Consider the following 13,582-nt stretch of genomic DNA (forward strand, 5'->3'; position numbering starts at 1 on the left):
GAAAGCCAGCATTTTTTAATTGCGTGAGAAATATCTTTTCAATTGCTTGAGAAATATTGATCTAATTTTTGCATGCTGGAATTTCATAAACTGAAGATTTAGCCAGAACTAAAAAGTGAACAAATTTTGTTAATTGCTGTTTTAATTGATGTTTTTAATTTCAAGGCGAATTCGTAGAACTTTCACGTTCATAAACTTTCTTTAAATGATATTATGGTACGCATTAAGATTAATATTTTTATAATCCGGACCAGACAAAACTGAAAGATTTATTTTGTTTTACTGTGTAGAGAAAGAAATAATTCGTTGCCTGAAATTTTATACGAAAAAACATTCGGCAACACTTTTTTCTCAACAGCTTCTCAGTCAGTACAGACAGATTAGTTTTTCTTGGCAATTTAAAAAAATGTCTTTAAGTTGCTTAATTATTTTCCACTGTAGCATCTGGTAATCATGAGAAAGGTATTATTTAAAATCTAAATTTAAAAGATTTCATCGCTTTATTTTATTGTTTTTATCAACAAACTTTTTTTAAGATAATTTTAAAAGTTCTTTTCACAATCTAAATTTGGTAATGCTAGCATAAAGAAAAAAACAGGCTTGTGCCAAACAGTCAGCCATGTGAGAATAATAATGGAGACAAAAACTCAGCGACAAAAGCGCAGAAAACTTTATTGTTAAATTTTCAAATTTTAATTGACAAGAGACTTTTTGGTACTGAAACTGCGCAATACAATGGTAGCTACAAACGAATGAGGGAATGACGGATTTTGCACCTGCAGTTATTGAGTTGGAATCACAAATGTGTCTGTTGCAATTGTACAAAGGGATGTCATGTTTCTGTCAACGTCAACAAGTTAAGGCTTCCTTGCTTAAGAATTGCTAGGAAATTACAACTGAACAAAATCTACAGTAGACAAATTATTATTGTTGCCAGAAGCATTGTATACGTTTAAGGACAATAGATTTCTCGCATGGATGATTTGTCATTGAGAATAAATAGCGGAAAGCTTTGGTACGTTGGCATGTAACAATAAGGGGGGGGGGGGGTAAATAAAAGAAGAAATTAGCCATAAAAGCGGCTTGTTATCAGAGTTATCAGAAAACCAAATTTCTCACAACTTTGTTTTTAATCAACAAGGACATCGATTTTCTCTTTGATGTGTTTGGTTCTACAGGCGCCGCGTTTCACGTTCAACCTGATTTATTTTTATTTCTATCACATTTTGCTTCTGCATCTAATCGAATTAATTAATTGCCTACTCGCACTCGTTTCCTGTTGTTGCTATGCTGTCGGTTTAGTCTAAACGCAAGTATAGTAAAATGTCTGCTCGTTCATGGGTTACAGTTCAATTGAATGCGTGGATCCTTTGAACGTGCGATGCGTGCGTCGCGTCTAGACTTGAGTCTAGACAAAATCAGGAAACCTCAAAATTTTATTCGAGAATTAAGATGTCAATATCATTTTGGCCCCTGACCAGAGCGTGTCCAGTGTAAAAAAAAGTACAAATCTTTAATTGATTTATTGGTTGATTAGTTAGTATGATTTTGGGGATGAAAGCTAATATTGGGAAAATTTTCAGATTCTCATGTGACGATTGTGGAAAGTTGTTCTGGCTATATTTGATTTGATTCGGTTTCAAGAAATCTTACAGCTATGCATCTGTTCAAAGGTGAGTCAAAACTTTCTTACATAAGCGCTCGTGGTCAATTATTCCCCATGCTACAAAAAATATGTGAACTATATGCCAGAGCCTTTTTCCCCAAATTTTTTGAAGGAATCCCTGACGAAATTATCATTTAAGGATCCTTCTGTTTAAGTTATTTTTAGAACCCGATGTTCTGTTTCAGGAAGCGTGTTGTTCACGCTCTATTTCTTTTCGAATTGCGGTCAATTTCTTTTCGAATTGCACTCTTTATGTCATGCATTATTGCTTTTTCTACAAAACGAAGGAGTGTCACACATTTGAGTAGTTTCCCCGATTTTTAGAAGTGTTTTTCAAATGAATAAAGAAGTAAGTTTATTGGGATTTAAGCTCGTTCAAAATCTCATTACAAAGCCAAGTTCACGAACAGTCTGTGAGGCGTTGATTTGGCTGCAAAATTTTTATTCCTTGATACAGGAATCCGTTGGCGTCCTGCTTCATTATGTCATGGTTAAATTGTTGTTCAGCGCTTTCAAAAGCTCTCTGTGCGGTTGATCATGAAACGTATGCAAGTTTTTCGTAACTAATTGCTCTTCTATTTCAATCGCTTCTATTTCAATTTCAAGAACGAAAAGAGGATTTTTGGTTGATTGTGATTACCGGTATCCTTTCGTTTTTATTAAATTTTGCTTTTAGTGGCATCTCATGGTTATTAAATGCTTTTCTCTTGGTTTTTCTACAATTCAAAGAATTTGAATTGTATTTAGATTGTATTAAGGTGCTGTCTTTAAAGATCTGGTCACACATTTTCGTGATTTTTGCAGTCAAATTGAAGTGATGATTTAGGTCACGCCGAAACAGACTTGTCCTGATATGTTTTTTGCAGTTCAAAGAATTTGAATTGTATTGGTGCGCTGTGTTTTTTTTACAATTCAAAGAATTTGAATTGTATTGGTGCGCTGTGTTTTTTTTTTGAGATGTGTTCACGCATCTTTCAATGACTTTGATCTTTCAAAACGGGATAAACAGGTAAAGCCCAGCGGGCATTAAATTTCATTAGAGGCCCAAAGTGGAATTTAGTAGTCCTTCAAGTGCTTAGAGTGGTGAAGCTGCTCGGATAGTCCAAATTTAAGGTTAAAAGGCCATTTTTTGGGCTCAAAATGGTGCAATTTTTCATGTTTGTGATTTTTTGTCCTGATTAGTCCTAGGTTGAAGTTCAAAAGGTTGATGAAGGCTTTTTGCGAGACAAAATTGCTTGTTATGGCCATTTTATGAGCTATGTGTTTTGGTACTACAAAAACAAATCCGCAAAATGATACTAATTTTTGCAATTTTGTTCAGGTTTTTTAAAATTTTTTGTCATTTGTCGAGTTTTTTAGCCCTAGGTGTCAAGAAACCTCCTTTAGGATTTGATAAAGGGTTTGATGATAGATCACTGCATAGTTTCTAGTGGCAATGGAATGCTTTTCAAGTTTCTGCCATCATGAATTTTAGCATTTTTTGACAAAACTTGCAATTTTTTTCATATTTTTTTGACATTCAAGTTGTTAAGAGTCCCAGGGGCCAGAAAACCTCATCAGGGAGTGGATAATAAGTTACTGAGAAGTTTTTAGTTGCCATGGAATAGGTTTCAACTTTTGAATATCACAATTTTTTGCATTTTTTTTGACAAAATTCTCATTTTTTTTCAGTTTTATGAAAATTTTCGTCATTTTTTCAGTTTTTCAAGCTTCGGGGATCAGGTAATCTCCTTTAAGGTTGGTTAATAAGACACTGTATAGTTTCTATTGACAATGGAATGGTTTATAACATTTTAATGTTTCGAATTGTACCATTTTTTGATAAAATCTGCAATTTCTTTAAGGCTTCCTAGAGTTTTTGTCAGTTTTTGATATTCGTCCATTCTCAAGTGCAAAAAAAACATTCCACGATCTGATAAAAAGTTACTGCATGGTTTTTAGTTTCAATGGATTTGTTTTCAACAATTTAACGTTTCGACTTTTTTGTTTTTTCTTGCCTCAGTAGCCAGGTAACTTCATCCAGGGTTTGCTAGTATGTTATTAAATAATTGGTAGGGGGCAATTGTTCCTGTATCCTTTTAATAGAACGAATTTCTATTTTTTGAAGTTTGAAATTTTAAAAATTATTGTCTATCGATCTATGAGCCTATAAGTTTTTTTAAAAATTTGGAATTGCGTTACTGGATAGCCTCTAGAGACACAAAAATGATTCTGAAAATATTTATATCACGATTTTCAGCATTTTTTTAATGACTTTGATCTTTCAAAACGGGATAAACAGGTAAAGCCCAGCGGGCATAAAGTTTCATTAGAGGAACAAAGTGGGCTTTAGTAGTCCTTGAAGTGCTTATAGTGGTGCAGCTGCTTCAATGAGTAAATTTTTGTTTAGGTTTGATTCTTTTAGTTTCTCAATTTTATGAGATGATTTTGTTTGTGTTCTTGCTGAAATTGTTCAATTGATCTGCTGGTCAGGTAGAGTACGTCTGAGTTTTTCATTCAATTCTTTGTGTTGTATTTCAGGACCTGTCCTGCTATGTTTTTTATTTCCTCTTCGATTTTTGTTTTGACCATATGACGTCACAATCACTTCAAATCTGCTTTTTGTTCATTGGTTCATATAATTTCAATTTAATTGCGTTCGTGACATCATTTTTCTCTTAATGGAGAGTGTTTTAAGGTTTCCTAAAGTTTTTGTCATTTTCTGATATTCGTCTACTCTCAAGTTCCAGAAAACATATTCCACGTTCTAATAAAAAGTTATTGCATGGTTTTTAGTTTTAATGCACTTGTTTTCAACAATTTAAACTTTCGTTTTTTAGAAGTTTTTTGATAAAATTTGCGATTATTCTCAAGCTTTTTCAAAACATTTGTATTTATTTATTTTTTTCTTACCTCAGTAACCGGGTAACCTCATCCAGGGTTTGATAGCATTTTATTAATTAGCTGCTAGGGGGCAATTGAATGGCTTTCAACATTTTAATAGAACGATTTTTTTTGAAGTTTGAATTTTTTTCTAAAAATTATTGCCTATCGATCTATGAGCCAATGAGTTTTTAAAGCTTGGATTTGGGTTACTGGATAGCCTCTAGAGACACAAAAATGATTCTGAAGATATTTATACCTCGATTTTTAGCAACATTTCCCTTATAATTTGCAATTGAGTTCTTTTCTTAATTTGTTTGGTCATTTTCGAGTTAATCGATCTTCAAGGGGCAATGAATATTTTTCAGGTCTTGCAGATATAATACTGGACTCATTTCAGAAAAATCGGTTTTGAACATATTTTTGAAAAAGTTATTTTTTAAGGGAAAAATTTTGCCTTAGGTTTTAAAGCTTCAAGAGTTTTAGCAATGAGTATATTTTTGTTTAGTTTTGATTCTTTTAGTTTCTCATTTTTTTGTTGATTTTGTTTGTTCTGGCTGGCATTGTTCAATTGATCTGCTGATCAGGTAGATTACGTCTGTGTTTTTCATTCAATTCTTTGAATTGTATTTAAGGACTTTTCAATGACTTTGATCTTTCAAAACGGGATAAACAGGGAAATCCCAGCGGGCATTAAATTTCATTAGAGGCCCAAAGTGGTCTTTAGTTGTCCTTCAAGTGCCTATAGTGGTGCAGCTGCTTGGATGGCCTTAATTTAAGGTTAAAAGGTCATTTTTTGGAATTTTTGGGCTCAAAATGGTGCAATTTTTCATGTTTTTTATTTTTTCAGTTTTTTTGTTTGATTAGTCTTAGGTTGAAATTTTTAAAAGTTGATGAAAGCTTTTTGCGAGACAAAATTGCTTGTTATGACCATTTTATGAGCTATATGTTTTGGTACTACAAACACAAACACGCAAAATGATACTAATTTTCGCAATTTTTTTCAGGTTTTTTGAAAATGTTTTTCATATTTTGAGTTTTTTAGCCCTGGGTGTCAAGAAACCTCATCTAGGGTTTGATAAGGGGTTTGATGATAGACTACTGCTGAGTTTGTAGTGGTAATGGAATGTTTTTCATCTTTTTGCCATCATGAATTTTAGCATTTCTTGACAAAATTTAAAATTTTTTTCATATTTCTGGACATTTATTGTCATTATTCAAGTTGTTTGAGTCCCAGGGGCAAGAAAAACTTATCAGTGGTTCGATAATGAGTTGCTGAAAAATTTTAGTTGTCATGTAATAGAATTCAACTTTTGAATATCACAAATTTTAGCGATTTTTTTTTTGACAAAATTCGGATTTTTTTCAGGTTTTTGAAAATTTTCGTTATTTTTCAGTTTTTCCAGCTTCAGGGACCAGACAATCTCTTTTGAGGTTTGTAATAGGGCTCTAAATAGTTTCTAGTAACAATGGAATGGTTTTTAACATATAAATGTCTCGAATTTGGAATGGTTTTTAATGGAATGGTTTTTAACATATTAATGTCTCAAATTTTTTTTTGATAAAATCTGCATTTTAAGGTTTCCTAAAGTTTTTGTCAGTTTCTGATATTCGTCTATTCTCAAGTGCGAGAAAACGTATTCCACGTTCTAATAAAAAGTTACTGCATGGTTTTTAGTTTCAATGGATTTGTTTTCAACAATTTAATGTTTCGACTTTTTTGTTTTTTCTTGCCTCAGTAGCCAGGTAACTTCATCCAGGATTTGATAGTATGTTATTTAATAATTGCTAGGGGGCAATTGTTCCTATATCCTTTTAATAGAACGAATTTCTATTTTTTGAAGTTTGAAATTCTAAAAATTATTGTCTATCGATCTATGAGCCTATAAGTTTTTTTAAAAATTTGGAATTGCGTTACTGGATAGCCTCTAGAGACACAAAAATGATTCTGAAAATATTTATATCACGATTTTCAGCATTTTTTTAATGACTTTGATCTTTCAAAACGGGATAAACAGGTAAAGCCCAGCGGGCATAAAGTTTCATTAGAGGAACAAAGTGGGCTTTAGTAGTCCTTGAAGTGCTTATAGTGGTGCAGCTGCTTCAATGAGTAAATTTTTGTTTAGGTTTGATTCTTTTAGTTTCTCAATTTTATGAGATGATTTTGTTTGTGTTCTGGCTGAAATTGTTCAATTGATCTGCTGGTCAGGTAGAGTACGTCTGAGTTTTTCATTCAATTCTTTGTGTTGTATTTCAGGACCTGTCCTGCTATGTTTTTTTATTTCCTCTTCGATTTTTGTATTGACCATATGACGTCACAATCACTTCAAATCTGTTTTTTGTTCATTGGTTCATATAATTTGAATTTAATTGCGTTCGTGACATCATTTTTCTCTTAATGGAGAGTGTTTTAAGGTTTCCTAAAGTCTTTGTCAATTACTGATATTCGTCTACTCTCAATTGCGAGAAAACATATTCCACGATCTGATAAAAAGTTACTGCATGGTTTTTAGTTTCAATGGATTTGTTTTCAACAATTTAACGTTTCGACTTTTTTGTTTTTTCTTGCCTCAGTAGCCAGGTAACTTCATCCAGGGTTTGCTAGTATGTTATTAAATAATTGCTAGGGGGCAATTGTTTCTATATCCTTTTAATGGAACGAATTTCTATTTTTTGAAGTTTGAATATTTAAAAATTTTTGTCTATCGGTCTATGAGCCTATAAGTTTTTAAAAGTTTGGAATTGGGTTACTGGATAGCCTCTAGAGATACAAAAATGATTCTGAAGATAATTATATCACGATTTTCAGCATTTTTTCAATGACTTTGATCTTTCAAAACGGGATAAACAGGTAAAGCCCAGCGGGCATTAAGTTTCATTTGATGACCAAAGTGGGCTTTAGTAGTCCTTCCAGTGCTTATAGTGGTGCAGCTGCTTCAATGAGTATATTTTTTAGGTTTGATTCTTTTAGTTTCTCAATTTTGAGATGATTTTGTTTGTGTTGTGGCTGAAATTTTTCAATTGATCTGCTGGTCATGTTTTTCATTCAATTCTTTGAGTTGTATTTCAGGACTTGTCCTGCTATGTTTTTTTTCCTCGTCAAGATTTTTGTTTTGACCATATGACGTCACAATCACTTCAATTCTGCTTTTTGTTCATTGGTTCATATAATTTCAATTTAATTGCGTTCGTGACATCATTTTTCACTCTTAATGGAGAGTGTTTTAAGGTTTCCTAAAGTCTTTGTCAGTTACTGATATTCGTCTACTCTCAATTGCGAGAAAACATATTCCACGATCTGATAAAAAGTTACTGCATGGTTTTTAGTTTCAATGGATTTGTTTTCAACAATTTAACGTTTCGACTTTTTTGTTTTTTCTTGCCTCAGTAGCCACGTAACTTCATCCAGGGTTTGATAGTATGTTATTAAATAATTGCTAGGGGGCAAGTGTTTCTATATCCTTTTAATGGAACGAATTTCTGTTTTTTGAAGTTTGAATATTTAAGAATTTTTGTCTATCGATCTATGAGCCTATAACTTTTTAAAAGTTTGGAATTGGGTTACTGGATAGCCTCTAGAGATACAAAAATGATTCTGAAGATGCTTATATCACGATTTTCAGCATTTTTTCAATCACTTTGATCTTTCAAAACGGGATAAACAGGTAAAGCCCAGCGGGCATTAAGTTTCATTTGATGACCAAAGTGGGCTTTAGTAGTCCTTCCAGTGCTTATAGTGGTGCAGCTGCTTCAGTGAGTATATTTTTTTAGGTTTGATTCTTTTAGTTTCTCAATTTTGAGATGATTTTGTTTGTGTTGTGGCTGAAATTTTTCAATTGATCTGCTGGTCAAGTTTTTCATTCAATTCTTTGAGTTGTATTTCAGGACTTGTCCTGCTATGTTTTTTCCTCGTCAAGATTTTTGTTTTGACCATATGACGTCACAATCACTTCAAATCTGCTTTTTGTTCATTGGTTCATGTAATTTCAATTTAATTGCATTCGTGACATCATTTTCACTCTTAACGGAGAGTGTTTTTGGTCATTCGATGTTTTGTATATATTTTGGAGCTCGTTAAATTTCCTGTATTGTTCATAGTAACTATTATGTGATCACAGTAGTTTTCCTTAACCAGTGAGTTAACCTAATATATTAATCGCTCGGAATGGAATTTTGCGGCTAATCTTTGGTGTGCATGGTCGACAGCTTAAGGTTTGAGAAATTTGTTACGATTGAAAGGTTAAATTCGTATATCAAGCTGTTCACAGCATCACATTTCTTCTCGCCCTCTCTGGGCGGGTTTTTTTTCTCGTATAAATATTAACATTACTTTGTTCACCAAATTCAACAACGTGATTAAATTTTTGGTCACACGTGAATTGCCTCACTCTCAAAATAGACTTCCTCACTCTGAATTTGACTTTTCTTTAACTCAAAGAGATAAGGTCAAGTTGGTGTGTGCCACTCTAATTAATCGTTATTTGAGAGCAGCAATAAGTTATATAGATTCTTAATCAAAATCTTATATTTCAGCATTTGATAAAAAGAATTTTTTGGTCTGTTTCTTTTATCTTTTTGAGGCTGCAGATCTACGAAATTATTGCGGCTTTTTATGTTTTCTAAATTTTGTTGAATCTCAATAATGATTGTGCGAACCAATAACAGCAATATGTTCCGGCCCAATGCAGTGTATGTTGGGAACTGTTGTTCTCATAAAGAGAGTTGATAAATAAAAATAAAGGTCTCTGACTTCGAAAAAGTCTACGTGAAATTCAATGTCTTCTGGCTGAAGTTAAAATTTTGATTGATGTTACGAATTGAACAGCCTTTACTTTACTTCCCCTTGTTAAAGTGAAGGTTAAGCTATCAAAGTGTTTCATCCAGCTAATGTTAGAAAATTAAGCGTTGGGTGTGCATATTTTTAACAAGTTATTGAGTGTGCATATTTTTAACGCAATTTTTGTGATCAATAAAAGTTGATGGGATTATATTAGGAGGACTGAATTTGCCCTTCAAATCTTTAGCTTTGTTTTGCATGTCAATGTAAAAACTTCAAGGTAATTGTGTTAGTTTGATCACTGACTGTGACCTTCACACTTATTCAAAACAAGCGCGTCAAATTTAACAAATCAAACCAGTCGTCGTTCTGTAAACATGGCTACACTGAAGAGGTATGCCTGGATATTATTGTAAAACATTAATCAAAGAAACTTCTAGGATGAATTGGTTGTGTTGGTTTGTTTCCAGTCAATATAACCGATCAAAAACTTCCTGAGTATTATTGATTGCCATTAATTTGCAGAAAACCGTGTTTTATTTGCAATAACTCGATAAAGAGTTTATGTAGTGCCAAAATTATGCAAATTATTTCTGGGAAACGCAGTGCTTGGGTAGATCATATGAATGCGCTAATTGTAGTTGAAATACTCAAATTATTGACAGTTTTTTTGACTAGGCATTTTTGTATAGAAGTATACTCACATGAATTTGGTAGTTTTCACATGCTCAATTTTTGCGATGGAAGGTACTAGAAGAATCGCGATTTAAAAATTATTTCAAATATCAAAACAACTCTAGGGTTAGAACTTAACCGTGATGTTTTTTACTATTTTATCATTTTAAAATGGCGCATTAATTAAGATGAACTCATAGTTCTGCTGGGTGCAACTATTAGTTCTGACCTCACTTAGTAGGGGAAGAAATTTCTGCACAACTAGGTTATTTTTGTTTAGTCGATTTTGAGTGATCGATATATTTGACGTACAGCGACAAGAGAGCCACAAAAAGCTGGTCGAGTGAAAAATTTTTTAGATGGAGGATTTTTAATTGATCTCGAACTAAGTTTGAAGCAATGGTTGTAAACGAGTTGGTCCTTTTTATGAAAAGTTTTTGCGTAAACGTCTTTGAGTTTTGTTCTAGAACATTGTGTGACATCTCAAGTGACTTTTTCACGCTTCACTTGTTGATTTCACGCGCCATATGAGTGATTTCAATTGCTCTCATTCCTAAACCAAGTTTGTTGCTACTATAAAAGCTATTTTTAGCTGTTAAATCTAAAAGGTGTTGTAGCGTAGAGGTTAAGATGTCTGACTGCTATCCTGGGGGGCGCGGGTTTGAACCCCTATAAGGTCAAGTTAGAACCCCCTATAAGGTCAAGTTCGAATCCCCTATAAGAGGGCCCGGGTTCGAACCAACTATAAGTTTTTGCCTCCCATTCTAAGCTATTGCCCATGCCTGTCGTTCGAGAGCAATTCATCCGGCGCTAGTTGGTTTATGTTTTGATATTCATCTTCTTCGAGGAGGTATTGTGGTTTAAAGTTTTGTGAACATGCGCGAGATTTCGACAGCTTTTTCCGCTGTTTTCAACCAAATTTAGATGTAAATTTCTAAAATACTCTTAAAATAGTTTCCAAAAAGTTTTTGGTTTTATCTCTAAATATAAAGGAGTTATGCTAAATACTTTGAAAGCTGCCTGATGTTTTTGCTAAAATTCAGGTCGAGTTTTTGAAAATGTATTTTTTTGCTAGAATAATTGAGCAAATTGTCTTCTGTAGCCATTTCTGCCTACATTTGCCAGGAGGATTGGCCTACGAACTGCAGGAAACACTTGTCTGAGCCTAGTCGACGGGCGTGGCGTTTCACTCTCACTTTCCCACAGAGTATTTAATTGCTTTTGAACGATGTCTAAGCAATTATTGTAACATTTATGGTCTTTTTTATGCAAAATTTTCGCTTGACTGTTTTTGGGCTTACTTTAGTTCTTCATTTGTGAGTGATCCAAGTTGCTCTCGTTCTGAAATCAAGTTCGTTGCTAAACTTGATTGTGAGCGAAAGAAAATCAAAGTCTTTGTAGCTGAGTGGTTTAGATATCAGACCGGCAACGTGGAGATCGGCATCTATTAGGCATCTTTTTGCACCCATAAAACGTGTTCAAGCTACCCTCCCTCTCAATAAATTGCCCCCGCCTGTCGTTCGAGAGCAATTCGTCCAAAGTTAGTTGATTTATGTTTTAGATTAACAGTGTGCCTCATGTTTTCGCGGGACACACTGCTACCTAAATCCTACTGCGGGACACACTGCTACTGTTTTTAAATATTTTTTTGTTCAATTAACGGATCACTTTGTCTATTTTTTGCTCGAGAACATTTTTTCTGAGGTATTCATTTTATTAGAGAAGTTAAGTGCTTATACATGTAATTAATCATAGTTGAGAGCAGACATATTGAGAAAATTTTAATTGAAATATGATATTTTAAATAAAAAACTACTTTGCGAAATCTTTTTAATTTGGCGAGAAGTTCTTTTAATGGGTACTGAAGTAAACAAAAGTCATGTCAAACCAACCCCTTCATAGGTATTTGGACGGGTTTCTATAGGAGAAACATGTGACATTTAATTGTTTTGCGGAACATTCTTTGAGACTTCAAAAGAGTTCAAATGTTCTAAATTAATTTTGTTTCCAATGCCATTTGTGCTGAATGTGAACTAAATCGGCATCCTTTTGAAATTATAGCACCAGATGTAAGAAAGTGATCAAATCATTGTAAAAGCAGAGTGATTGGTAACGTAAATTAGAAATTTAAGTATCTGTCGTTTACGGTACTTGTAGTAATTTATTGAAAACTAACCAATCATTTTCTTTGTTAAATTGTTTGTCGCAATTTTGTTTAATTTTTTTTAGGTTGTTTAGTGTTTCAGAGTTTTGCAGTTTCTTTGACCTCCTCTATCAGTTTTTCAGTTTTTGTCCAAGCTACCCTCCCTCTCAATAAATTGCCCCCGCCTATCGTTCGAGAGCAATTCGTCCAAAGTTAGTCGATTTATGTTTTAGATTAACAGTGTGCCTCATGTTTTCGCGGGACACACTGCTACCTAAATCCTACTGCGGGACACACTGCTACTGTATTTAAATATTTTTTTGTTCAATTAACGGATCACTTTGTCTATTTTTTGCTCGAGAACATTTTTTTCTGAGGTATTCATTTTATTAGAGAAGTTAAGTGCTTATACATGTAATTAATCATAGTTGAGAGCAGACATATTGAGAAAATTTTATTTGAAATATGATATTTTAAATACAAAACTACTTTGCGAAATCTTTTTAATTTCGCGAGAAGAAGTACTTTTAATGGCTACTGAAGTAAACAAAAGTCATGTCAAACCAACCCCTTCATAGGTATTTGGACGGGTTTCTATAGGAGAAACATATGACATTTAATTGTTTTGCGGAACATTCTTTGAGACTTCAAAAGAGTTCAAATGTTCTAAATTAATTTTGTTTCCAATGCCATTTGTGCTGAATGTGAACTAAATCGGCATCCTTTTGAAATTATAGCACCAGATGTAAGAAAGTGATCAAATCATTGTAAAAGCAGAGTGATTGGTAACGTAAATTAGAAATTTAAGTATCTGTCGTTTACGGTACTTGTAGTAATTTATTGAAAACTAACCAATCATTTTCTTTGTTAAATTGTTTGTCGCAATTTTGTTTAATTTTTTTAAGGTTGTTTAGTGTTTCAGAGTTTTGCAGTTTCTTTGACCTCCTCTATCAGTTTTTCAGTTTTTGTCCAAGCTACCCTCCCTCTCAATAAATTGCCCCCGCCTATCGTTCGAGAGCAATTCGTCCAAATTTAGTCGATTTATGTTTTAGATTAACAGTGTGCCTCACGTTTTCGCGGGACACACTGCTACCTAAATCCTACTGCGGGACACACTGCTACTGTATTTAAATATTTTTTTGTTCAATTAACGGATCACTGTCTATTTTTTGCTCGAGAACTTTTTTTTCTGAGGTATTCATTTTATTAGAGAAGTTAAGTGCTTATACATGTAATTAATCATAGTTGAGAGCAGACATATTGAGAAAATTTTAATTGAAATATGATATTTTAAATAAAAAACTACTTTGCGAAATCTTTTTAATTTGGCGAGAAGTTCTTTTAATGGGTACTGAAGTAAACAAAAGTCATGTCAAACCAACGCCTTCTTAGGTATTTGGACGGGTTTCTATAGGAGAAACATGTGACATTAATTGTTTTGCGGAACATTCTTTGAGAC

General features: G+C 33.3%; 1 protein-coding gene across 1 annotated transcript in view; it reads left to right on the top strand.

The window, feature by feature from the left end:
• LOC142337724 (TGF-beta receptor type-2-like) overlaps positions 1–13,582 on the top strand; it is a 155,969-nt gene that overhangs the window by 48,095 nt on the left and 94,292 nt on the right. The window contains exon 2 of the mRNA XM_075387186.1: positions 1,582–1,673. Within this exon, the coding sequence (XP_075243301.1) occupies positions 1,658–1,673 (16 nt within the window). The 5' untranslated portion in view covers positions 1,582–1,657. The remainder of the gene's footprint in view (positions 1–1,581; positions 1,674–13,582) is intronic.

This window comes from Convolutriloba macropyga, chromosome 4 (genome assembly GCF_964194025.1).
Source record: "Convolutriloba macropyga chromosome 4, txConMacr16.3, whole genome shotgun sequence".
NCBI lineage: Eukaryota > Metazoa > Xenacoelomorpha > Acoela > Convolutidae > Convolutriloba > Convolutriloba macropyga.